The 26,412-nt window shown below is 38.8% G+C and overlaps 1 protein-coding gene across 1 annotated transcript in view; it reads left to right on the top strand.

Moving 5' to 3' along the window:
* LOC146695404 (protocadherin-15-like) overlaps positions 1 to 26,412 on the top strand; it is a 224,604-nt gene that overhangs the window by 151,094 nt on the left and 47,098 nt on the right. The window contains exons 19-24 of the mRNA XM_085477537.1: positions 4,000 to 4,128; positions 8,535 to 8,840; positions 10,598 to 10,810; positions 13,758 to 13,874; positions 17,265 to 17,405; positions 18,734 to 18,846. Coding sequence (XP_085333663.1) covers positions 4,000 to 4,128; positions 8,535 to 8,840; positions 10,598 to 10,810; positions 13,758 to 13,874; positions 17,265 to 17,405; positions 18,734 to 18,846 — 1,019 coding nt within the window. The remainder of the gene's footprint in view (positions 1 to 3,999; positions 4,129 to 8,534; positions 8,841 to 10,597; positions 10,811 to 13,757; positions 13,875 to 17,264; positions 17,406 to 18,733; positions 18,847 to 26,412) is intronic.

The following is a 26,412-nucleotide window of genomic DNA, read 5'->3' as shown; positions in this document are numbered from 1 at the left end:
TAGATTGCTCTGCATATATTGTACAGTTACTGTATTTGTGTTAAATACGTGAGTTGTGTGGTAATAAAAGCATCATGACTTATGTAATACTCAGTCTGTTAATATAGAATGACAGAAAAGCACAAAAAAAAAATCTTGGACAGATGGATATTTAAATGAGTACTGCCACATAACTGTGAAACTGACATACTTTGAGCTTCTAAAATGCATCCAAACGCTTGGAATTGCTACATGTCCCGTTATGCAAAGTTTTAATTATAACCACCCCCATATAGTAAACTTCCTAATTTCCACATGTCCAAACCATAGCTCGGATAACATCAATGATCTCACCATTGTATAGTTTTCTCAGCATTGAGTGCATCTTTTAAAAAGTGTCTTCCATTTAGAGGTATCACAGGTAGTTGAGTCCTTATATTCACAGAGCTGTTTTTTGTCATTTTGGCTGGAAAAACTTCAGGCATTATGACAAAAATTGAATGCTGGCTTCTGTGTCTTCCACGAAGAGCAGATAATCACATAAACTGTCTTAATTTAATTACACTTCAGCTCACTTGGCACTTTTTTTTCTTTTTTGCAGCTGTATCTGTTCCAGGCAGAGGTGAAATGTGGTTTCCTTTTTAAGATGCTGTGTCTGATAGTCCGTGAACATTAGCTGATGAGCTGTCAATAGGGTGATGTTGATTTCCACCCCCTCTCACCTGCACACTCATGACAACTGAGATCTACAGCTAATTTGTATCTGCTGGCAAATATAATGTGTTGGTGTTGTGGAGTAATACATGACAAAGAATTTGTAGTATTTCCCAGTAATTGTGAGAGCAGTGCAAAGGGAGAACATCATGCAGCAGTTAGAGAGGGAGGGGCAGATGGACAGTGGTGGGGTCAGAGAGGAAAGAGCAAATAAATAAAGAGCATGTAAGATGAGGTTTCACTTCTCAGAATGAGGTAAACACAAGCTGATGCTCTTTGTCCTACCTACTGATGGACAGTTTGTACAAGCCAACACCCTTCACCTATAAATTGTGTGTGTTTATGTGTGTGGGGGAAAACACAGTAAATTGTTGGCTGACTTGTGTGGGCTAAATGTCACAACTTGGAAGAAATGTTGTCACAACAGGAAGAAAAGTTGATTGAGGAAGACGGGGTAAAGGTTTGTAGGAGAATAGAGGCGAGGAAGTCATTCAGTGCAAGAGAGTGCTGCTTAGACAGCTAGATACAGGAAAGGATCAAAATAAGCACAGGAGGAGGGGGACAGAAAAGAGATGGAGAGCGATAGAGAAAAGGATGGGGACACCAGGGATTTGGATGTGTAATTAGTCCAGAACTTTGGTATCCATGGAAACCTGCCACAAGGAGCTAGCAAGCCAACTTCCCCCTGGTGCTACTTCCCTTTGAGTGCAGTCAAATCTGGACACACACATGCACGCATGCATTTTCCTTCACGGTATTAACTCTTTCTTGTACTCGTGGATGAAAAAAATTGTGCCCATCTTTGTGGTAAATTTAAAAGTGATCTCGACTGGACAGGCTTAGATCAAACACTGCCAGACAGACATGTGTCCCAAAAAATGGTATGCTGGGAAGGGAAAAAAAAGGAAAGAGTACATGACTCCTAACAAGCTTATCATATCAGTCCCTGCAACATGGCTTTTGGCTTGGATGGTCATTTAAAAAAACAAAAAAAGGAACATCACCCACCTCTGGATCTTTTAGACTGTGAGGACATAACACAAGGCATCACAGAGCTCCATCTATAATAGCTGCTCATTAATCATACTCGTGTCCATGGTGGTAGGGGGTTTTGGCTTTGATAAGGACACCCACGCCAGGATGAAGACACTAATTGGCTTCAGGTCTTTTGCGAAATGAAAACTACGCACAGCCTATCACAACACTGCCTCCTTTAACTTCCTACTTTCAGTAGTGATATAGCAACAGAGGCAGGTTTTCGTGATAAGTTGCAGTGTGAAATTCCATGAAAAGGCCGATTATGTATGTCTCAGAAGGTAGTACAAAGAAACAACAATGGTGGAGGTTTTCCCAAAGGACGGTGAGATGAAGGTGACATTAAGTAGGTCATTTTCTTTGTGAAATGTGCCGCTGAATGTCTCATCTGTCGGGGCAGCTCCAAACAGCTGTCTCCCAGGAAGTTTTTCTTTTGCAAGGCCCAACTCCTCCCACAGCCTTCCTATCCTTCTTCCCCCCAAAGGAGACCATTTACACCATTATTTGCATACATGCTCCTCCCAGGGCACTGAGAGATTATAGATTGTGCATATCCAGCCAATTTTCTATGTTGATTTATAGAAGTGCTAAAGGTGTGTGTGCTGTGTCATTGTTTGAAGGTTAACAGCAGCACAGTGGCCCACACTGGCCTTGTAAATGAGTGAGGAAGAATGATGTGATGGATCTAGTTTCATGCTTTTAGCCCCCAACCTTGTACAATTTTCTCTTAATAACTACTAACAGGGCATCTTTCCCAAGAAGGAATGAAGAAGTTCTCTATGTGTTGTATACAGACAAGTTGCTTATGTACATTTGTACACAATGGTGTACTGAGTTTAATTATGGTCCCTCATCACTTACAGTATGGAAAGCTGGCATGTATGACTGCCTTTACGTTACTGAATATTACTGAGAATCCCGTTATCAGTATGCACATGCAGTATGCACCCAAAGTGTTTAAAGGCATTTATATAATAGAATTTTTTTTTAATTCCAACACGTTTACTTGGTGCATGTGAGTTTCTTTGTCACAGCTACAAAGCATTATAATAGTTTGACCAAAAGTTGATATTTTGAAACACTTTAGCATTTACAGTAGTTGTTCCAAATGATTGTGCTTTTTATGCAGAATCATTTTTTATGGTTGGCTTTTAACATTTTCCCTACACTAGGAATAATTTTCGAGTGAATTAGTGTTTTTGCTGGACTTGGTTGAAAGTCATTTTATTTTAGCTGCTTCTGAAACATACAGTACTGTGCAAAAGTCTTGAGCCACCTCTCATTTCTTGACATTTGGCTTCCAAGGACCAGGCTTTCTTGTATTTTTTTTTTTTTAAATGGTAAATTAATTTTCCAGGCTTTCTAAAGGTCATTCAAACTTTTTCTTACCTGGTCATTTTCAGAGGAATGTTTGTCTTTTTGTTTTGTTTTTTTGGGCAACTTCCCACTGACCTATGACTCTTTCAAGCATAAAACTGAGAATTTTAAATGGTGTCTTTAGGCTCTTTGTTCACATCGTTTTTAGCTGAAATTTTTAGTCAGAAATTGTCTGGGTAGCAAGGAGCCATCCTTCAGGAAGGGGAATAAAGAAGAAAAGGCTGAGGTAATAAGAGCTGGACTGAAAATCAATGATAAGAGTTCCTATGGAGTAATTCATCCAAATTTGAAATCTTTGGGTAAAATCGGTATTTAGTTAGCCAACATTTAAAGAAGAGCTTTGAATGTCCTTTAAGAAGCTTGGAGAACTATTCCTGGATACTGTTTTTGTTTTGTTTTTGTTTTGTTTTTTTTAAAGTGACAAGACAACTTGGTTAAGGGATTTCAGGCTATGCTGAAAAATAAAGGTGGCTGATTCCAAACACATACATAAATAATTATAAGCTTGTTAGAATTGTACAAAGTATTTCATTTTTATCTAAATGAGAGCTCATGGATTCACTCATAAATGCTAAATGGTTCCATTTATCTCCAACAAAATGTATTTTGAAAGTATTTCCAACTATAATTATTATTTTTAATTGTCAGGTCTCCAAAAAAGTTGTCTGATTATAATCCTAATCCTTTTTAAAATGTCTACTTGAGCATGACACAGCTTTTAACAGTCACCCTATGAATTATTCATGTCAAAGTGCATTTACTCAAATTACATTATATCACATTTGATGCCTTTTTAGTTGTGCTTGTCATCTTTGTTTATGAAAAGGGAACACTCACTGTGAAGTGAATAACATTAGTTTTATTGTGCTCTCTGTTTGACTGTTTTTCCTTTAGACAACCACAACTACTGTGAACATAGTTGTTACTGATGTCAATGATAATGACCCGAAGTTTGACCTCACCATACCTTCAAATTTTTCTGTGCGAGAAGAAGAGGCCAACTTGTTTGTAGGACGAGTAAGGGTAAGTGTAATGTCCCTCTGTTCTTGCCTTGTAAATCTGATGTGTTCTGTTCATTGTTGCATGTCCTCATATTTTAAAGGAACACTGATACAAGACACTGGTTAACACGTCTGCTTGACAGATGAAAGATTCCGAGGTTTTCTCAGTCACTGCCTTCTACATGTTTTGTTTTTTGACTAAATTTGAACTAGATGGACAATTTCTAAACAGTTTCTAAACAATGGCCTCATATGGATAGAAAAAGGTTTACAGATTTACCCAGCAACCACTTTAGAAAATCTCCACGTACATAAAATTTGTTATATCAGTTTTTTTGTAATTGCTCATACAAAAAAAGAATCTTGCCTCCAAAGGTAAATAGGCATAACCAGATCAGTGACATTTGTCATTTGTCAGGATATTCACATTTCATATCAAGCAACCCTTCACATTTTTAGTGCGTGTGGAAATGGGCTGCTGCTAAATGTTTGGAGTTTATGACGTGTGAAATGCGACAAAAGGACATATGAACGAAGTTTGGTGTCTGGATGCAGTAGAGCTCCCTTCAGTCTTACTCCCAAGTATTTCCTCACAAATGCAGCCAGCAGCTAGATTAAAGCTTAGTCCACCACACTGACTCTTCCTCAGCTGGCTGCATGCCAGTTTGAGTTGAGGCTGCGCCTTTGTGACTGAAAAGAAAAGTACATTAAAGTACTTAGCGCTACAAAATCCTGCTCTCCATGCGCATGCACGCAGAGACACCACAGATTTCCCTTGTACTAGCCCATAGCAACTGATCGAGAGCGTATTGGGGCATTTTGTTGAGTGCAACACTGTTAAAGCTGCAGAAATTGCAGGGAAAAAAAGAATAGTCATTCTTATATAATGTGATGTTTTTAATGTTAGTCATTTTGGTGATATTTGGTCACATTTCTTATATGTTACACTCCATCAGGCAAAATCCTGAAAAGTCAGTAAGATTCATCATTAAAGGAGACCTGCTGTTCTTTTATACGTACTTACTCACAATAGTGTAGTATCTTATATTACAAAGTCCTGAAAATCTATTTTTTAACAACTGGCAACCAATTACAAGAAGCCTGAATAAAAGGAAAGAGGAAGTGACTTAAAATGGTCCATATAGTTGACAAATTGAGGGGCTCCATCAAGGTCTTGTATGAAAAACAAATAAATAAAAAATCTTTTTGCTATAGCAGTCCAAAAATAAAAACATAGACTTGGAATTTAGGTGAAATTTTTAAACAAGTGTATGCTAAAATACAATTCTTAAATCATTTTTCAACATTCTTCGAAATCCAATACCACTTTTAAATTCTGCAGGCTTGCACTGCTAGATGATATAGAACAGATGATATAGTGCTGCTCCAGTTTGTTAATGGCAAACTACATAAATACATTTCTGGATTGACAACTGATAGTTCTCTGATTGAGAAATGTCTGCTTAAGGATTAAAGCTTCCAGATATTTATAATTTAGTCCTAAGATAGTTGTCTAAATATTGGCTAAAATGTTAGTCCTAAAGTATTATTTCTATGTCCACCTTAAGCCTGTGTGTAGGAAATCCCTTTGCTTTTTCTCGTTTATCTCCTTGGTTTAATCCCGTCATGACATTTTACTTATTTTCTGTGGAAGGAGCATATATTTGCATTTTTGGAGATCTTGCTCACTGAACATTATTTGAGCGAACATGCCCTTCAGGATGAGGGGCCTAAATAAACTCTGTCTGTAACGCAGATAGCGCAATTGTTAATTTTCTTCTCTTTTTTGTATTACATTAGGAGTCGTGTCTAAAGTAGTATTTGTTATTGCAGGAAAAGTGCAAATGCGTATATAATGATAACTGTGGGCTTTTAGCTTAAAATATAAATCACCACATTTCAGCAAAATGACATGTGCCATTTGCATTCCAGTTGACAAGAGGTGCAATAATAGATACCTTCATCACATTTGATATTAACCTTTTTAGCCACTTGGAATCATCAGTAATGTACAGCAGCAAGCATGAATACATTAGATAGAAATATGCAGGAGAACATTGTTTAACTGTGTGAGGTCAAAAGAAATTGAACAAAAATAATAGGTGGCTTGGTGTTTAATAATAGAGTTTATCTTAGATGAAAATGAATTTAGCTTCTGGCAGTTCGATACCTCTGCTGCATTGAGTTCATACACTGCGATGACACATGACATCTTGGCAAAGAAAATGGAAAAGAAGGGCAAAACAAATCTTACCATCCAGGGCATTGTCACTTAACATACATCGCTTAAACATTTCTCTATGTTTCATCATCTATCCTGACACACCAACCAATGTTTAGTAACTTGCAGCTTTCTTTCAGAAAACCTAGAAAACATCTTGTGATGTGGAGATTTTGTAGAAGCCTTGTACTGTGTGCATGTCTATAACTGTCTTGCGGAACAAATGCTCTCCTATCAAATCAGTAACCCACAGCTTACTGTCACATAATGTGCTAAGTGATAGAGGAGGGAAGGGTGGGATGGTGACTGCTGGCCTAAGGCTTATTTGTTTCAACTGAAGTATTTCACATTCAAATCTGATTTCCACCAATAAAATTGGTTCGGTTTTCCTGTACTACTTTGAATTCACCTGTAGGAAGAAAGTTACAATCCAGCCAGCCACAAAGCTTTAGGCAATTGCCAACAGTGGAGATGATTGCAGTGGAAATGCATAATGCTGTTAAGTATCTTATTGCTAGCCTTAAAGCATTTTGGATTATCGTTAGAGTAATTGGAGCTGGTTCCCACCTGTTCTTATTTTGTACACACTCATATAGACTGCAGATGATTTACCAGGTTATCACAACTGACAGCTTTGCCGGTTATGCTAATAGAGCCGTTTGTTCTGTGACTTACAAATCCTAACCATATAAGCCCATTCTATTTGCTCTTAGCAGGGAGTCATAATCTGAGCACGCAAATGACTGGAGGACAGATAGATTAGCGCTTGTGTCGCACACATCATGGAGGCATCATGAGAAATTGTTGCTAATTGGACAAGCTGTTGAAGATAGTTTATTTTTTACCACACAGATTCCTTGATAAAGTGAGTCTGATTGTTCGAGACATCTGAAAGAGATGCTACGCAGCTCTTTACTCTCCTCAAAAACACCCCTTAAGATTTTGTTGAGATGAAGACATCAGTGCTTGAATTTATTTTTAAAAATACTGTAGAGGACAGAGAACAGAAAAAAATAAGTGCAATAGAAGGGGGCAATTCAGAATGAATTTTAGGTTTCAACATTAATGATCCAGAACAAAAACAAAAAATAAATAAATCTACTAGACCCACACCAGCAGAGCACAAAGTAGACTCATTTCCCTTGTACTATATTAGAGGTCTGCGTGGGTCTGTTCTTTAAAACCCACCTACTCAAGCTGTTTTTGTGCTGAAGCCACCTGTACCTGCAGGATCATCTATTGCTCTCAGAGTCACTATATAGAGCCTGCCCACGAGCTCACAATTTAAAACTCACAAGTTAGATTACTAAGAAATGCTATCCAAATGTGTCCCCACAGAAACTGCTTCAGTGTGAAGAAAACTCATCATCTGGATCATATAATGTAATGCTGAGGTTGGAGTGGGTCTTGAAAACAGATACATAGCCATTAATATCCCAAATGCTAATTTAATGTAATGTTTTGTCATCTGTAACTTTAAATATACATATGCAACTCTGCAGTTCCCTGAAAAAAGCTGTTTCCTCCCTCAATTTCCACAGACTGTAAATATTTCAGATACTTTACTTAGTTGGGTTTTTGTTCTTGTTTTTTAAATATAGCCGCTGCTTTTATAGACACGGGCATATGTAATGACCCATGATTGGCTCTGTGGTATTTATTTGAACCCTGCATGATCATAATGACATCACAGTAGCATTCCTTTGGGTCTTTAGTTCTCTGATAATTATTGTAATAATAATAATTTTTTTTTTTTTTTAAAGGAAAACCTCTGCATCTCAGTTATATAATCAGCTCTTCACATGATGTATTTGATGAATATTTCTCTCTTGGAGTATTGATATATGTAAATGGTTTCTCGTTGTTTCCCACAGGTTTTTCTAAAGCAGCTTCAGGAATGAAAAGAAGTGTATTGATTGCATTTCATTGATGGCTCATTTAGCATAATATTAACTGCTTCCACCATTAAAATGTGGTAACTCGCTTTGGGTTTTGCGGCGTTTAATGTTAATTGTTTGAAATCAGCAAGAACAAAGGCTGCAAGTGTCAGAGATCAAATAACCCATGCGAGGTCAAAGAAAAGACTTCAATTTATGTGGGCGAGCCGCCTAGATATTATGATTCTCTGCATTTCTGCACTGAATAAACAAAGATAAGCATTAATCTTCCCATAACTGAGCCCTCTGATCATTTTATTTTTTTCCCAGGCCACAGATCCAGATGCAGGCGCTAATGGCCAGGTGCGCTACCGGATCGTGAATCATCCCGACTTGTTTACAATAAGCGCTAATGGAAGCATCTACACACGAGTGCCACTTGATCGGGAGTCAAGAAGTCAGTATGACTTGGTGGTTGAAGCCTCGGATGAGGCAGTAGACCCGCGACGGACCTCTTTCACTGTCTCAGTCCAGGTCACGGATATCGATGACAACAGCCCGGTGTTCTCCCAGCAGACTTATGTGGTGAATGTGCCTGAGAACAGCCCTGTGGGAACTGTAGTCCTGCAGCTAAGTGTAAGAACTTGATGTCCAAGCGATTTTCACTAAATGTCTCCTTTCCCCTGATGTATGGTACAGGTGTTTTGTTAAAAAGGCTTTTGGAATCTTTTAACTTCAAGAGTTCTCAATTTAGCAGTTTAAAATGTCAAATGCTTCCAGACAGAGGCAATTATGCAGCCAGCAACATACATAATCTTTTATGCAGTGCGGTGACAGCTCTCTGCGCTTTTTTTTTTTTAGAATAAAACTGAAAACATCCTCAAATCGTTGGCTTCAGAAGAGAATTGTTTTTCGATCCTTCACAACCAATGTTAATAGAATGTTTATTGTTTGTTGTGAAAGAAATTGAGAAAAACGTTTTCTTTTTTTTTTTCCAATTGGTGTAATCTGTCTTTGGCATCGCTTCAACCCTGTCAAACAGCAGTGCATTTGTTTGCGCCGAAGTGTAGTGTCGAAAAACCCGGTGCACGAGGAGCAAACGCGAGCAGAGGGGCGAGTAATTGCTGGGATATTGTGAGTGACATCTCCCAGACGGGGATAAAGCTTGAGGGGGAGGGGGAGAAGAAGGGCAGGTGGGGGCCGAGGTCGAAGGGTGTGAGTGACAGTGGCACTGTGACACCATTAATCTCCTAGACGACACATTAACTCTGAGCGCACCAGGGTGGTTGGCAAAATACCTAAATAGCACAGGTGAGATAGAACAGAACAGAGTCTGTCTTAGTTTTTTTTTTAATCTCACACAAAAAGAAAGAAAAAGTGACTAAGATAAACTATATTGTATCAGATAGCTATGTATGTGGGTTCCTCAGTGCATATGTCTGTCTTCCCCTGAGGATGCAACCTATCAACTTTGAAGGTGTTCATAAAGGAATTTTTGTTTTTCAGATTTTCAAGACATTGGCCCTTTAGCAATAATCTTAAATGTTGTATTTCCACAGTTAAACTTACTTTAGTGTGTGTGTGTGTGTGTGTTAGTGTTTTCGTGCAGATGAGCATGTTTAAGTGCAGACCACACTTGGCACTCTCAATTCTGTCAGCTCTGAGGGTGTTAGCAATGCTATGAGAGTAACAAGAGTTCATTTCACGGCAAATTTTGATTTAGTTTTAGTCATAATATATGGCATCTGAATTGTATTAGTTTTAGTTGACTAAATATCATAAGGTTATGCTAGAAATAATAAATATAAAGTGTAAAGTTTTTCCTTAACATTAAATGCAAAATGTGTCCTTATGTCAACTCTTCTCTTCCTCTCAGCGTTGGCATTTTGTTGCTTTTGTGAAAAACAGGAAGCACAGGAGAAACAAGGTCACAAACATTCATGGTCTTAATACTCAAAGATTTCCGTTCGCCTCAGCTGCGCTTTGTGTTTACTCTTACTTAACAAATGTAATAACTCTTAAGTCTTCTTTTTGCTTATGAGTGAAATACTGCGTAAGTGGCTAATGAATCCCCCAAAAACATGTCCTGCATTATGCTGCATCTAATATATCTCCTATTGAAGCAGCCATCGCTCTACTTTGCAATTTGTGATTTAATGCAATGAGTTCTCCATAGTGATTTAATTTAATCAGTGTCTGATTAATGACTGATCCAAGTAGCTCCTACACTGTAAAAAAAAGGGGCATCACCATTCGTTGTCTATGGCCTATGCTTACCAGCTTATATGAAAGGTTCTGATTTTGAAATTATAATGTTAGGCTCGTCCTCTCTCCTCTTTCATCACCTTACTTTCTCCAGTGTTAATGCTTTCCTTTCCTCCTTCTCCTCCTAGGCGGTAGACTTAGATCTCTTCTCCAATGTCACTTATCGGATCAAGACTGAATCAGCCAGGCAGCTGTTTTCCCTGAACCCTGTAACAGGGGTGTTAGCTGTACTGCAGACCCTGGACTTCGATTCCCTGGCTTCTTACACATTCCAGGTAGAAGCTGTAAACCAAGGAGGGGTCATGCCTCCTGGGCAAGCTACTGTCACAGTCCACATCATGGTAGGAGCCTCCAGATAACTTGTCTACTAAACCCTCCTGTGTGTTATTCTCCTTTCATCTTCCCGCACTGTCCCTCCGGATGTGCAGCACTGGCAGTGAATATGTAGTGAATTGTTAGCATAGTTTTACATTAGTAATAGCTTGCATAAGCCACAATTCAAAAGGGGATTGGAGAATAGAGACACATTACAGTATTGTACCTGCACTGCTTTGTGATGTTAAATTCAATTTAATGCCATTTATTGCAAACGCGACTGTATTCCCTTTGTAAACCACGTTTTGGCCTCCTGACCTGCTCGTCCTCTCAGCATCACCGGAAGGGGAAAAAAAAGAATTGATGGATATGTGTTTCTGTCTGGCACACAGTGCTATCCCTGACTTGAATGACTCATTAACTTTGTGACAGCAATTATGTCAGGTTTTTCAGGAGCTTGTGTTCCCTTCCCAGCCTTTCAAGAGATTAACAGCTGAATCCCAACGAAAGGATTAGACACCTTGTATTGTGATACTGTTCATGTGTGTATGCGTGTGTTAATGGTCGTGCGTTTTAACTCTGAGGTATTCTTCAAAATGTGTTCACATTTATCTCTGTGTATGAATTCGGTCCACCCACAGTGACTGTCTCCAAGTCTGTAGAGTTAAGCTTTTGATATTCCACAGAATGAGAGCAAGTGCCTATCCAGCAGGCTCACCACATGGTCTGCCAACCTGTAGAGTGACTTTGTCCTCTGATAAGGAAAAGCTTTGTTGCATTCTTTTTGCTGTCACCCAGGAATGGTGTTTGATAGGATAAACATTGCACAGCTACTGATATCAAAGCAGCGACTGCTATTTCAAATGGCGGATATGAGTTAGAATGAGTCTAATGGATTCATACAGGCTTCCAGGGAACTAGGGATGGAGATAGAGTTGATTCCACTGATTTTACTTCCTTCCCCGTGTAACACACCCGGAGAGTTATTTGAAGTCATCTATGTTTGATTTTTTCCCTTGTATTGTTTTGTTATTGCCTCCTTTATCATATACTTTGCTGTGATGGATTAACTGCTTTCCTTGTGCTGCTGTTTTGAGTCTCCCAAAGTTTTTCCTTTTGTTTTTAACTTCATAAATGCACGTGTTTGTATGCGTGTGTGTGGCAAAAGTGTCGCATGTACTCTACACGTACATGTAGCACATACATATGTGCAGACACGGCTTCCTTGTGAACACTTGCAGCACAAGGATCAGACTTTGTTGTTCAAAGCAAGGGCTGTATCATAGATTTTCTGCTAGGAAACACTAAACCTGTGTATAGATCAAAGGGAGACTGCCCTCCACCACTGAGCTTATAGAACACATACTGTTGCCCATGGCTCAGCCAAAACAGAGGAAAGTAAAGAGAAAATTCAGGAGAAGGAAACATCAGGCTCCAGTAGTTATAATAGAGTTAAGCTATTCCTGAGAGAAATGTGAATGGCTTACTGAGTTTTTCATTTTCACACAGCAAAGCAAGGTTTGCATAGTTGACAAGATTTTCTTTCTTTGCAGACTCAAACATGGTAGAGCTTTGCTGTGCATTGTTAACTAGGAGAAGGTGATTAAAGCTGTGCTGTTATGATGACACTCTCACGTGTTCTAGGGAGCAATTAATAACTGAATGCTGATAAAACAGTTTTCTTTTTTTAAAATTTCTAAATGTTGGAACACAGATACTAGCCTGAAAGCTCAGCATACACATACACATTTACATAATGATCTGATTAAATATTATTGTTATTAAACTAAATTTTGCCATCATCTGTTATTCTCATCATTTGCTAGTGACAGTAAATGTTTTGTACCTATCCACTGTTAGCAGGTCCTGTAATGTTATCTAATAAAGGTAGTGGCTATTTCATTAATTAGTTAGAGTTAGTTTCTTTTGCCTTCCAAACTGCTTCCAAACATATTATTAATTCACCATGCAAACAGCATTAGAAAACATAGTGGTGATAGAATATTGCTGAATTCATTTGACCCTATCTATTCCCTTCTGCCTTACTCTATTAATACATGAAGTAAAAATACGTTTTTTGTTTTTTTTTACTGATACCTGATGTGCTTTTTTATTATTAACCTTTATTTAACCAGGAAAAGTCCCATTGAGATTAAAAACCTCTTTTGCAAGGGAGTCCTGGCCAAGAGGCGACAACACGTTGAAATTACAAAGTTACATACATATTATAAATAACAATTACATTTTAAAAACATTTTTCTCTGGCTCTCTCAATCTGGACTTAAAAGCATTTAATGAAATAAGATCTGCTATCTTCCAGTCTTTTTGCATCATGTTCCATGTGAAAGGGGCAGCATAAGTAAAAGCCCTCTTTCCCAGTTCAGTTCTGGCAAATGGAACATTGAGCAATAAAAGATCGCTTGAACGCAGGCTGTAAGAAACAGTACTTCTCCGTGTGAGCAGATCGCAAATGTAGGTGGGCATTTGTCCAAGCAGGGCCTTATAAATAAAGATGCACCAGTGAGCAAACCTCCTGGAGGACAACGAAGGCCATCCCACTCGAGCGTACAGATCACAACAATGGGTCAAGGCCCTACAGTTTGTAATAAACCGTAAGGAGGCATGATAAACTGAGTCAATCTTATGAAGACACTGGGCAGAAGCATTCATGTACAGCAGATCACCATAATCTAAAACAGATAAAAATGTAGCATTTACAAGACGCTTTTTTGTCTCAAAAGAAAAGCAAAATTTGTTTCGAAAGAAAAATCCCAATTTTAGTTTGAGTTTTTTCACAAGATTGTCTATGTGAGGTTTAAAGGTCAGAGAATCATCAATTAAAAAGCCAAGATATTTATACGTATGCACCACTTCTATGAGGTTTCCCTCAAGAGTGGACATATGAACATATGAACTGCAATGTTTAGGTAAACAATGGCACTAAGATATTAACTGATCTGTGTTTCATTTCAGGACATGAATAATTTCTCCCCCATTTTTAAGCAAGACCTGTATAAAGGCATGGTGGCACCCAATGCAGAGAAAGGAACAGTCATTACCACAGTTTATGCTGAGGACCAAGACCCACCAGTGAGTACTGTTTGAAAAATGCTGTGCACATGTTATGATTAAGATATGCAACAGTGGAGAAAGAGATGAAAGGGGGGTGGGGGGCTTTGATTGATGATTTCAGACCTACATGTGTCTGTCAGAATGTCATTTCACATGATGCATTTAAAAGATGTTTTCAGGACCTCAGTGCTCTTATTAGAATTGCAGTGCTGTGTGAAAGTTTATTCCAAACCAACTCTAACTGCAAGGTGTGCATCTCCATTTGTATGAGTCATTCACTCGCCTCAGAGTGTCAGATTTCCTCAAACTTCTTTGCCTCACTATCTGAGCAGGATCTGTTGGGAGCTGTCTTAATATAGTCTGAAATCCAAGGAACATTACTCCATGCAGAAAAGAAATTGTGACAACCGGGGGAGACTGGAAATGTGTAGATAGTACACTTTTTATGAATTCTTGTCTTAGTATTATTTAGCTGAGAAAATCTTCATATTTTATTGGACTTGGTCACCCAGCAGTGTTCTCGACTGCACTGGTTTATTCCTCTTGGCTTTTATGTGTGATTTTTATATTTAAAGCAACATTATCAAATTACTTCAGTGATCAAATTTGATTATTGATTTATCTTTAAAAACGTTCAGAGTCAAAAATAGAAATCTGAATTTCCTAGCGACCTCCTCGCCATGTGCTAGTCGTGTCCAGCTCTGGATGTTTTTTGGAAAGCAAACTTGATGCTTCTTATTAATAGCACAGCCGCTGGTCGGATCTCACCAGGTCTGAAGAATCTTGCATTCTCTCTGCAGCATGTAAGCACAGAGATACTGATTCCTGTCAGTGCCAGCTGTAGGTGGTTGAGCATCTCAAGAATGTCACAGATTGCACATCTTACCTTTCCTCCCAGAGAAAACACTCCCACATCCTGGGTTTCTGTCTCTCAGGAGGTACACCTGTCCATCAGATAGTTGATAGTGAACTCCTAAAATCCAAACCCTGTGTATCATCATTTGTAAAATGAAGTCTTGTTTTTTCTTTCATGGTCACTATTTTAACTGACAAAGATCTAGCAGCACTAAAACACAGTTTGGAAATCATCCATATCTTCCCACAAAGTCATGGAGTGACATGGGAAAATATTTTAACAGAAAGAAGTGTTGGTTTACTAACAAGGGCTGACTAACCCAGTTTCTGTCATGGACACACCTGTTAGGTGGAAAGAGTCTAGTGATTTCTAAACATGCCAACAAATGTCCCTCTCTGTTAAGCAGGCTAGCAAAACCCTGCCAGCATAATAAAGAAACAGAATTGTCATGGCAATCTGACACATGTAAGTAATGAGTGTGTTTTGTGAAGGTTTTAATGCATTTCTCCTGAATGAGGTTTTCTTTTTTTAATTATTTTTGTAGAGGACATTTTGTACTTTGTTGTAAAGCTAGCATAATACCTGTCCACCTGCACCTTAGCAGAAGTGATACTAATGGGTTTTAAAAAGTAACTGCATTTTCTGCACACCACTCAACCCCATAACGTCAATGTTAATATCACCCTGAACGAGAGAGGAGATCACCATGGAGACAAATGTTCCAGTATAAACCTTTTATTCTTCAGGGGAAGATTTAAACAGTCTGTTATTTTTGAGTCGGTTGTCTTTTTTCTTCTGTGATTGGGTTGATCACGGCAGAGGCAGTTTTCTTCTTTTAGCGATTCCCATTTCTTCAGTAACCTTCTAGTCACTTACAAGTCAAATGAGTCATTTGTAATTTCCCAAAACCAACAAAATAAGTCGTATTGACGTGTTGACTTTATTACACTCTCGGATCAAGGCTTGCTTTTGTGTTGCCTGTCTCTGAAGCATTGTTCAGTGCCTCTCAGGGCTTCTGAGATTGATCAGTTTTAATGAATTTGCTATTTTTATGTTGAAGAGAATTAGAAATAAACACCCACACATCTTATTTTTAATTGCATTTTCTTCACTTGTTAAACAGTGAGGGTGATCTTTGTTTCCCCCCCCCCTCTCTTACTGCATTTGAGCATTGCTTGTCATGCATGACATTTTGGGCGCCTGTTTGCAATGTTAACGACAGTGAGTTCACTCAGGCGGTGTCTATAAAAAATTCATATCCCATGTGTAGAATGTCATACAAGACCAAGTGGTTGTGCAGCTGAACGTTTCTGTGGACACGGCAGACAAGGACAAATATTCCTGTAACAACACTCAACAGCTTACATATTTTTGTACATCTCTCCTGAGTTATGTGGAGCACCAATTGCTTTTAATTTCTAGTTTCTCGAGGAATATGAGGATATAAAGAAAAGCACTCTTTTCCAGTGAATAGTTTTGCTGTCTGGGTTTTTATTTTTATTCCTATTTATTTCTTTATTTAGCATTATGGTCTTATTTTTTTTTTATTTCTGTTTATTTATAACAATATGGTCTTGATATTAACTTAGACACTTCAAATGAGAAATTATGGGCACAAAAAACAGATATTGGCAATACCAGAGCAAAGCTGCTGCCATCACTGCAGAGGTCTTACTACTGAAGTTAGTGGGGGATATTTTTTTCCGTAATTGGTGGTCCTGGTCTGACATCTTTTCAATTAAATGTCAGAAAACAATCTGAAGAGCTTTTAGAGATTGGATTTTGTTTTATCCCCTTAGTGAATTCACTCAGATGGTTTTGTAACCTCTAGGAGACACATTTTTGTTAGTAAGCCTCCCAAGAGATACACTGCTACTACAAGCTTTACCTCTCTCTAGTTCCAGGTTTTACCCAGTCCTCGAGGAGCAAAAGCTGTTCAGCCAAAGAAGGAAAGCTTCAAGAAGATTATTAAAAATCAGACTCAGTTTTAGGTCCACAGGGAGGGAACTAGAATAAGATAAGCTATAGAGATGATTAGTAATCAGCAACCGTGGTTAATGTTAATCAGAGGTTCATATTAAAGTCCAGGCTGGCATTAATGAATGCAAAGTGTGTTACCTTGGAGACTAAAAAGATGAATTTATGAATTTTTCTTAATATTATTTCCAATTAGATTACTAGATTTGAACCAATGAATAACAATGATTTTATTTAGGAGTATCTGATGAGAACCAAATTATGAGGAAAAGCTCTCAGTTCTTAAAATTGACAAGAACTATTATATTAGAACTATTATAGCAATTTTTTTTAAACATAAGCCACTGCAGTTCTGTTGCATAATAAAATAACAAAATATAACATTTATGAGTCGTGTTGCTAAGCAAGTACTTTTACTAGTCCTTTATGACCTGACTGCATTTTGTATCAGATTACCCTGAAGTACTCTGTTTTCATCATCTTTCTTTTCATTTGAATATGTAAAATGTGGGGTCCAGATAAGTGGATTGTTATTGCATTGATATTGTTCGTGCTCTTCTTTCTCCTTCCTCCAGGGTACTCCGGCCAGTTTGGTTCGCTACAGAGTGGATCTGAACAGATCGCCATACAGTGGGAGTATTTTTGATGTGGAAGCAGAAACGGGGAGAATTATCACTAAGGTCAACCTCAATGAAGAGCCCAGTGTCACCTTTAACGTGAGTGACAGCCATTATGTCAGCAGAGGTGGTGATGAGGTCCCTTTGCTTAAAGTGTCAGTGTCACTTAATGGTTGCAGAGATGAGGCAGAAAAAAAGATGTGCTGTTTAAGCTTTTAAAGGAGTTAAAGCTGAATTATGTTTGGGTGGGTGGTATGTGTTATTGTGACATCTGTATGAATGCCTGGACCCAAGGTTTCATTTTAACAGGATGACCACTGCTATTTACCTTACCTGTCAGTGCCTTAAATGTTGTGGTTGAGTAGTTTATAGCACATAAGACAACCGGTGTGCTAGTGGCAGTAAACGGTGTTTAGTTATGATTATCAGCTGAGTGATTGTGAGAAATATGATATAAGATACAGTGGCGGTGCTGAAAGCCTGATTATTACAGGACAGTATATAACTGGGGAAATAGCCAGTGATTGTAATTCATGACTGACATAATTCTGCTTTAATACTCTACTCAATAAAGTAGCACTTTATTTGGCTGATAAAAAAGCCATAAAATCTATTTAAAAAGATATTTATTGGCTTAAAAAATTCACAATAATTTGACACGTCGAGTTAGTAATGACGTGATATAACATGTAATCATGACGTGATTGCAGCAGTGGAACTGACAATTGATTATAATGGTATAATGATAAAATCATCATAGTCATAGTGCTGTCTTTTGTCTGTCTGACTTGTTTTAAAGTGATACAAGTTCCACTAAATTTTAGTGGGTTAGAAATGTGTGTAGTCTTTTTTTAAAATGATACTTTAAAATCAAATAACGTTTTGATTTTAACTAACTTGTCTCTGTGACAAATAATATAGAGTTTTCTAGATAAAACAAATCCCCTCCCAGGCATTTTACATAGAGCTATTTTTAACAATTTCCAGTGACTTTACATAGGCTTGTGGGTGTGAACACTTGAGCATGCGCTGCAGCATATTGTGCCCTAATCTGTCTTTTTTTTCTTTTACTTACACTCTTTTTTTTTCTTTTTTCTTTTTTTAAAAGAAACAACATTTTTATGTTCATTCTCTTTCAGCCCCACCCTCCCTTCCCCCCCTTCCCCGAGCTCCTTTCTCCACAGTCTATGAATGTAGATCAATACGTTCATTCTCACTCTCTGGGAGCTTTGCAGCCTGCTCGCCACAGCAGATTTGCCGTTGTGTCTTTATTAGGATGCCGAACATGTTTGCAAAAATGACTGGCAATCCCCAAAAAAGGAATTATTTGTGCAGAGAGCAGACGTTGAGGCTAAAAAAATGTATTAATTTAGTGCTTGCATTTGCATGTGTCTTTTGTTCACATGTTTTCTCTTGCTCCACTGCAGCTCTTTGTGATAGCCTATGACAATGGGGAGCCAGTGATGTCTAACAGCACTTTGGTGGAGATCACAGTCCTTCAGCCTTCTCGCATCCCAATCTTCACCCAGGAAGAGTACACGTAAGTCTCCTTGACACGGCTGTTGATGTAGCTGCCTCCAACCTGTAACTTCACACACCAAAGAGCAGTTTAGGCTGTAGTGCCAGACAGGGGCAATAGGTGTAAAACGCTGGAGAAAGTGGACAAGAACACCTGAAGACACATTTGTGTCTGTGGTCACATCACATTCATCTTCCCCAATATTCTGATCAATATTTAAGCAGTTGGTGATATGCACAAAGGGTTTGAGGTCACAATTTCATGAACATTTATAACTGTGTTAATGATGGCTTTACAATACATGACAATTTTATTTATATAGCACATTTAAAAAACCACAGGTATGCCAAAGTGCTTCACAGAACGAGTTAGAGCAATAATAAATACAAATACAAATAAAATATACTAACAGGCGGGTCACATAACTAACCAATAATACACCAGGCATAGTAGGCACAACCCGAAAGGCTGAAAGTTAAAACATTATAAATATTAATAAAGCGAAAAAGATAACTTACAGTACACCAAAAATGCGGGCTCTAGGAGGCGGGGAAAGCAAGGCTAAACAAATACGTTTTTAATCGAGATTTAAAAGATTGAATTGAATCAGACGCCCGAATAGCTAGAGGGAGGTTATTCCAGAGGTAGGGTGCGACAGCGGTGAATGCCTGGTCACCTCTGGTCTTGAGCCGAGATCTAGGTCGCACCAGGAGCATTTGGCCCGCTGATCTAAGCGCTCTCCCGGGGATATAAAAGCTGAGGAGATCCGTTTGCGTTATTGTTCTCATGTCATGAATATTCTGCAAAGAGGTATCATTTCTAATACGGCATCTCCCAGCTCCATGATGCTCTTCTCTGTGCTTGACTGATCACTGAGTTTTATGTATCAATATATATTAGAGCTGCAGGGTAGATGCTGCATATCATCGCTGCTGTAAATCACATTTGTGTCTGTCTGTGGGAGAAACAGGGCTTTCCTCTGAGTTTATTAAGAGTCTCTTTTGACAAGATCAACCACTTAGACTGTTAAACTTGCAGAGGAAGATGCAAGATGAGAAGACATAATCTACAGTGGCCTAAGATGACTAGTGGATTCGCATACAATATACCCTCTATAGACATGCTCATCTACAAGGTTGGGTGGGCTGATAATACTCTGACTCAGAAGGAGGCCAAGAAGTCATACATAATTGAATTATATAAATGTAATTAGAATTAAACTATAATTCAAAATAAACATGGATTATTAACCTGCCAGCTGACACTGCTGAGAAAAGTATTCTTTGATGAGGGCAAACTAGTGTTAACGGTTGTTTTTTTTGTTTTTTTTTATTTATTTATTTTTTTGCCGCTGTAGGTCAAGTTCTGCAGCATTCAGACTGTGAAGCGTTAAGGTCTGATGGCATAGTTACCTGGCACATTGCGGTCATTAGGAGCTTAAAGTAAAGCTTGTTTTAAGTGGATTGATTTACTAGCTTCTATGTCAGTTAGACTAGGGAGTGTTGGCAAGACTGTCTTCTGCAACAGAGTTCGGTAGGCCTTTATGCATAAGACAGGGAAAAGTAAGTCCTCACCAACCTGTCAACGCAGCACTTTAGGTTTTATTTCATTGTTTGTGCCTGGCTTTGTCTTTCAGCCTATCTCACCTTTGGTAATTTGTACCTGGTAGAGTGTGTGTATATGTGCATTCCTCATATGGTTCAGTGTGTGCACACCAAATAAATAATTCCCTGATGGTTTATAATCCAGCACTTTGTGTGTGTGCTCACGTTCCTCCGTTGCTCAGCTTTATTCAATGATTGATACACAGGCACAGCAACATAGCTGTTAAAAGGCTATTGATTAATGCTTTGAATAAGTGGTATGTCTGAAGCACACTCAGAAGGTTGAGACCACAGGCATAGACCTCTGTAGGGTTTCACATTAACAATGCTAACCAAACGCAGTGGAAGGCCTGCTGTAAATTATGAGCCGTGAAAGCATTAGCCAGGTGCTTGAGCCTCTCCTGCTGGACAAGGTTCTCTCCAGTGAAGAGTATCCAATCTGCTCACTCGCAATGATCTGTCTCCTCATTCCCAGTCACTCTGTCTCTCCACATTGTCCTCCCCCCCCAAGGAACCTTCTGAACACAAATCACTTTCTAGATGTCCACTGAAGATCTCGTCTGTCTCTGTGAAGGCAGTTAGTTATAGCAGCAATCAGGTGAGCTATGCCTACAGCACCAAAGCACACAATTAAAACAACTCTGCAGGGCTTTGGCTGACTTAATGATTTTTTTCTACTGCTTTATGGTTGGTCTCCTCCATCTGTCAGAGGGAAATGAGAAGCTCCCAGTCAATGCTGGATAAAATAAATGGCTTATGCCGTAGTTGCTGCTTTAGCGGCATGTTACCACTTGCTTTTCAGAAGAGTTTAGATAAACATCTTGTTGTTTTTGTCTGTCTGAAATGTAGATAAAAGCATTATCTCAATATTTACTTAAACCTATATCTACTATGAAGCCATTTTCTCGACGCAGTACGCAGTTTAGTGTTTTCTTATTGAAATATGTAAGACTATCCCCGAAGGTCTTGCTGGATGCTGAGTGGGAACATGTGCTGCTCTATAACTTGTGTGTACCTTTCAGCACTGATCATGCCTTTCCAGATGTGCAAGCTGCCAATTCCATAAGCACTGGTCCACCCACATAGAGTTGTGGGCTTTTGATCTGAGAGCTAATAACAAGCCACATGGTTCCTTCGGCATCAGTGTTTTAAAAAAAAAAAAAAAAAAGTTGTGATTCGTTTGACCAGAGACCAGTTTCCATTTTGCCTCACTCCCATTTAAATGAGCTTTGGCCCAGAGAGGATGATGTTTCTGGACCATGTTTACACATGGCTTCTTCTTTTCATGAGAGAGCTTTAACCTGTAACTGGGAATAGCATGATAAATGGAGTTCACAAATAAGAATTTGTGGAAGTTTTCCTGATCCCATGCAGTGATTTCTGTGACAAAATTGTACGTTTTCAATGATTTGTTTTCATTTTAAATGATCATATTATGCCCTGTAGATGATGAGATATTCTAGTTTTCACAATGTCATGTTGAGAAACATTATTCTCCACAATTTGTGTATGAAGTTCTTTGCAGATGATGAACCTCTGTCCATCTTCATATTAGAGAAACTCTGCCTCTTTAGGATGTTCTTTTTCTACCCAGTCATGTTACTGATCTTGTGCTAATTAACCTGTTTGGTTCAAAAATGTTCCTCCACCTGTTTTCATTAGTACAACTGACTTTTTCAGGCTTTTTTTTGCTCCTTTTTGAGACATATTGCTTGCCATCAATTTAAAAATGAGTCAATATTTTTCATAAAATAGTAAAACGTGTCAAATGGCTATTTTTAAAATATGGTTTTTATAAGATTTTGACATTCTACACAGAATCTCAAAGTTATTGGAACTGAGATTGTATATTAAACTTTATCTTTTTCCCTTCTCATCCTCACTTTCTCTTCTCAATCACACACAGCAGATTTTCTCTTCTTTTTGCCTTCTGAACTGTCAGACATCAGTTCCTTGCTGACTTGTTGATTCAGCAACTGGAATGATGTAATTACTATGCTTTAGTTTTTCAAGGCAACAGGATGAGTATTTGACACTGTTTAAATATATTATATGCTTGAACTAATTCTCTATTCATTTAAGGCTTTCCAGTGTGTTTTTATGTGAAAGATTGTGAAGAGATTAATTATATCAATGTGAATGAGCAGACAATGATTTTGCTCAGGTTTTTTGGGTGATAAAGATTTTTCTGGAGCTCTATCATTAAATCAGAGTGAATGGCTCCTTTAAATGGAACTCACGCACACAACCCTTTAGGGAAGTCTTTAGCACTGGGCATATGGGAAGCAACTGAATATTTACTGAATATATTTTTTCTCTCTCTGTGTGTGTGACTAGAGAGGAGGGCTAAGCTGCTATCTAACATGGACCCACTATGTGAATCCTCCTTCTTGTACTGAGGCTACATCTCTGGCCCTATGTTACAAACCTGTGATCTGAGCAGTTTCCCGTGCTGCTTATCTCCCCCACGGCACTTCACCTTCTAAATCTACTCTAGATCACATGAGACTTTTGCCTCACTGCTTCTGAGTATGTCATTTTGCTCTCCTCCACTTCATCCTCCTCCCTCCCCCCTACCTTGCCGAGCTCGCACATCCCCCGAATTTTTCTTCTCAGCTTATATCTCTGTCCGTTTCTTTCTCACTTTCTCTTCCCTTTGCGTCTCTCCTCATTTTATAGTTCTTCATTTTCTCCTCAGCAAAGGGATGTATTTCTGTAAATGTCAGCTGTCACTTTGGTGTAAGTTATGTGCTCATTATAACTAAATGCTCATTGCATATATGTTGCATTACTAAACATGTAATGCTATTTGTTTCCAGGTGTTATTTTAAGCACATGTCTCTGGAAATAATTGTGTTTTTCTAGCAAATATTCAGTTTTATACAGAGTATTTTCCTTCTACTTTGTGTTGTTTCAGAAAAATAACTATCATAAATGATATACATTTCATTCTACCTGCACACTTTCCAGGAGATTGCAATAGTTGGCCTTTTTTACTAAATGGAAAGAATATCATGTGGCCGTTATGCAATACCTGTCAATAAATAGTTTAGTAATCTTGGTGAGAGCACTACAGCACATCATCAAGCAATGCTCTTATTTTTAATGCTAGCACAATGAAGAGTGTCAACATTATCACAATAAACAACATAGTGTCACTGCTTGTGCTTGCACCCACATTCCCACCTCAAGTAATTAAACCATTACACAAAGTGGCAGTATGCTAAATTTACATGCGTGCATATCCTTTATTTGCATAATGTAAATGAACGTAAAAACACTTTTAAACACTCAACCTTATGTAAAGTTACTGTTGTTGTACTTTTCCTTTTATAGTTGATTTTCAAAAAGTTGCAGTCCAGTACCTGAATATTTTCAGGGAATTTTTGTTATTTAAGCTACTAAACACTGACCTGTGAATCATTCAAGCTGACTAAAGGCACCAAAGTTAAGGGCTGACCCAGGGAATGTAGGAAAAGAAATTTTAGGCACATTGTCACCAGCAGCTTGTCACAAAACCACACAATATGCTCCTATTTCTCTAGTTGAACCCGTGAAAATGGCAAAGACTACCTAGTTTGGCAGGAATTAAATAGTTCTTTATGCCTGTCAAACTGGCATAAAATGCTATACTAGGTATTTCCCAAATACCAAGTACCTATACTAGGTGACTGTCAAAGAGCTGTTAGCTGACAACTTGGCATATCTCAGCATGCTGTGCGTTGTAGAGGACAAGAAGCAGCATTAGGCCTAAAAGGAACTAACAACAGCAGATGAACGCCGTGTCTTTAAGAAATAAAGGGAAACATTGATTGTTACTGTACTACTGGACCTGAGACACCTGAGACTGGTCCTTCGGTTGATCCATCTACTGTCAAGGAAACAAAACAGGGTGCCAAATAACATAAGCCCTTAGAGAGATAGTCAGAGGCAGCAGTTCTTATGCAGTGATGAATCTAAATTTGTAATTTCTAGTTCAAAGTGTCATCAGCATACACACAGGAGTTCAGGAGAGAGATACAACAGTGAATGTCTACAGCTGTCTGTAAAACATAGTGGAAGCTCTGTTGTTAACTGGGGCTGAATTTATGCCAGTAATGTGTAGGGATGGGTATCGTTTAGGTTTTATCCGATACCAGTACCAAACTGATACTTTTGAAACGGTGCCGGTGCTTAAACGGTGCTCAAACCGGTGCTTAAAGAATGGAGAACACAAAATTGGTCCAAAAACCTCTAATGTTCAGCTGTTTTTTTTGTAAAAAGATATCAATGTTAGCCTTTTCTGCAGCTATAGGGCATATATGGTATCACTCTTGGATGGAAGCAGTGCTTAAACAATGGAAAAAACGCAAACTGTGTCCTAAAACCTCTCATGTTTAACTGTTTTCCACTTTTTCTTTGGTCATTTTAGCCTTTTTGGCCAGGGTGAAGGGAGTATCTGCCATCAAACAAGAAGACAGCTGCATGTAGCTATGATGGTGTTTGCTAGTTCACCTTACATGCATTAATGTAATAACGCGGTTAACCTACTCAACGTAAATTACACACGAACAACATTAAGCTACTCACGCAGAGAAGAACGGCTGCTGCTGCCATCATCATCCGTCATCATTTCTGACAGGGCTACGGGCCAGGACTCTACTCTTCGGGTTTTTGGGGGATGTTGCTAACTCCAGGTCCGATAACAGGCACCACACCCGCAGTACATGTGCTCGGTGTGAGGTCTCGCAGCAAGCTATCAAATACGGCGCATTTCTCGGCTTTTAAAAAAACGCTATGCGTCGCCAAGTGTTTCATCAGATTCAAGGTGTTACCTCCAGTATCAGCTTAACTTAAACTCCCGGAGAGCAGCCATTTGGCTTTTCTACCTTTAAAACCCGGAGAGCAGCCAAATGGCTGGTAGGCTTTTAGCTAAGCTTTAGCTTCAGCCAAGTGGAAGCTAAATTGGCTAGTCATTCATATGTATATTAGGTTGTTACCTGGGAATTCTGGAGGGAGGGGAGTGGGGGTGTGTGATTGAGGGGGTGGGGGAGCTGCTAAAAGCTGTGAACTTCCTTTTGTGTTTCATCTTGATGCATTCTCAATCATCCAGGGAAATAAATCTCCAAAAGTCACCAACTTGGAGTGTTTCAGTTTGCCATCTTAGGGAGAAATCAACACACATGGGTGTATGTCCTTTGTTGCTGAGATTTATTGATAAAAACAGTACAAAAAACCAACCATTTGTACACATATTTACAAATGGCCTGCTGAGTGGTGCATGGAGCATGTTCATTGGTTCATGGACCTCCCTGAACTAATGGCATTTATTGCAATTGTCATCTTGCGGGGGGTTAACAGGGTTCCATCTCTAAATGACTGCTGGTCAGCAAACCTGGGAAACCCACAGATAATTGGAACTATGGCACGAAACCGCTTCCAAGACATCATGCAACACCTACGCTTTGATGACAAGTCCACCCACAGTGATCGAGCAAAGACTGATAAGTTCGCTGCAATTTCCAGTGTGTGGGGATCATTTGTCACCAACTGCATCACGTGCTACAACCCTGGTCTACATATGACCGTTGATGAACAGCTTTTCCCATCAAAGACTCGGTGCTGTTTCCTGCAGTATATTGCAAGTAAACCTGACAAGTTTGGGATCAAGTTTTGGGTGGCTTGCGACCTAAAATCCAAGTACATTTGCAATGTCTTCCCATATCTTGGCAAGGACCCCAATCGTCCCACTGGGGAGAGACTTTCTGAAAATGTAGTAATGAGGCTGATGGAACCATTCCTAGACAAGGGCAGAAATGTTACCACGGACAATTTTTTCACATCGCTTTCACTTGCGCAAAAACTTCTTAGACGGAAAACCACCATCCTCGGCACAGTCAACAAGATTCGCAGGGAAATTCCTCAATCCACTCAAACCCCCACTCCCCTCCCTCCAGAATTCCCAGGTAACAACCTAATATACATATGAATGACTAGCCAATTT

The sequence above is a fragment of the Copadichromis virginalis genome, linkage group LG13, assembly GCF_057382275.1.
Source record: "Copadichromis virginalis isolate Kocher_CV1m ecotype Utaka linkage group LG13, C_Virginalis_male_GT1.1, whole genome shotgun sequence".
Taxonomy (NCBI): domain Eukaryota; kingdom Metazoa; phylum Chordata; class Actinopteri; order Cichliformes; family Cichlidae; genus Copadichromis; species Copadichromis virginalis.
This window is presented reverse-complemented; position numbering and strand designations above follow the sequence as displayed.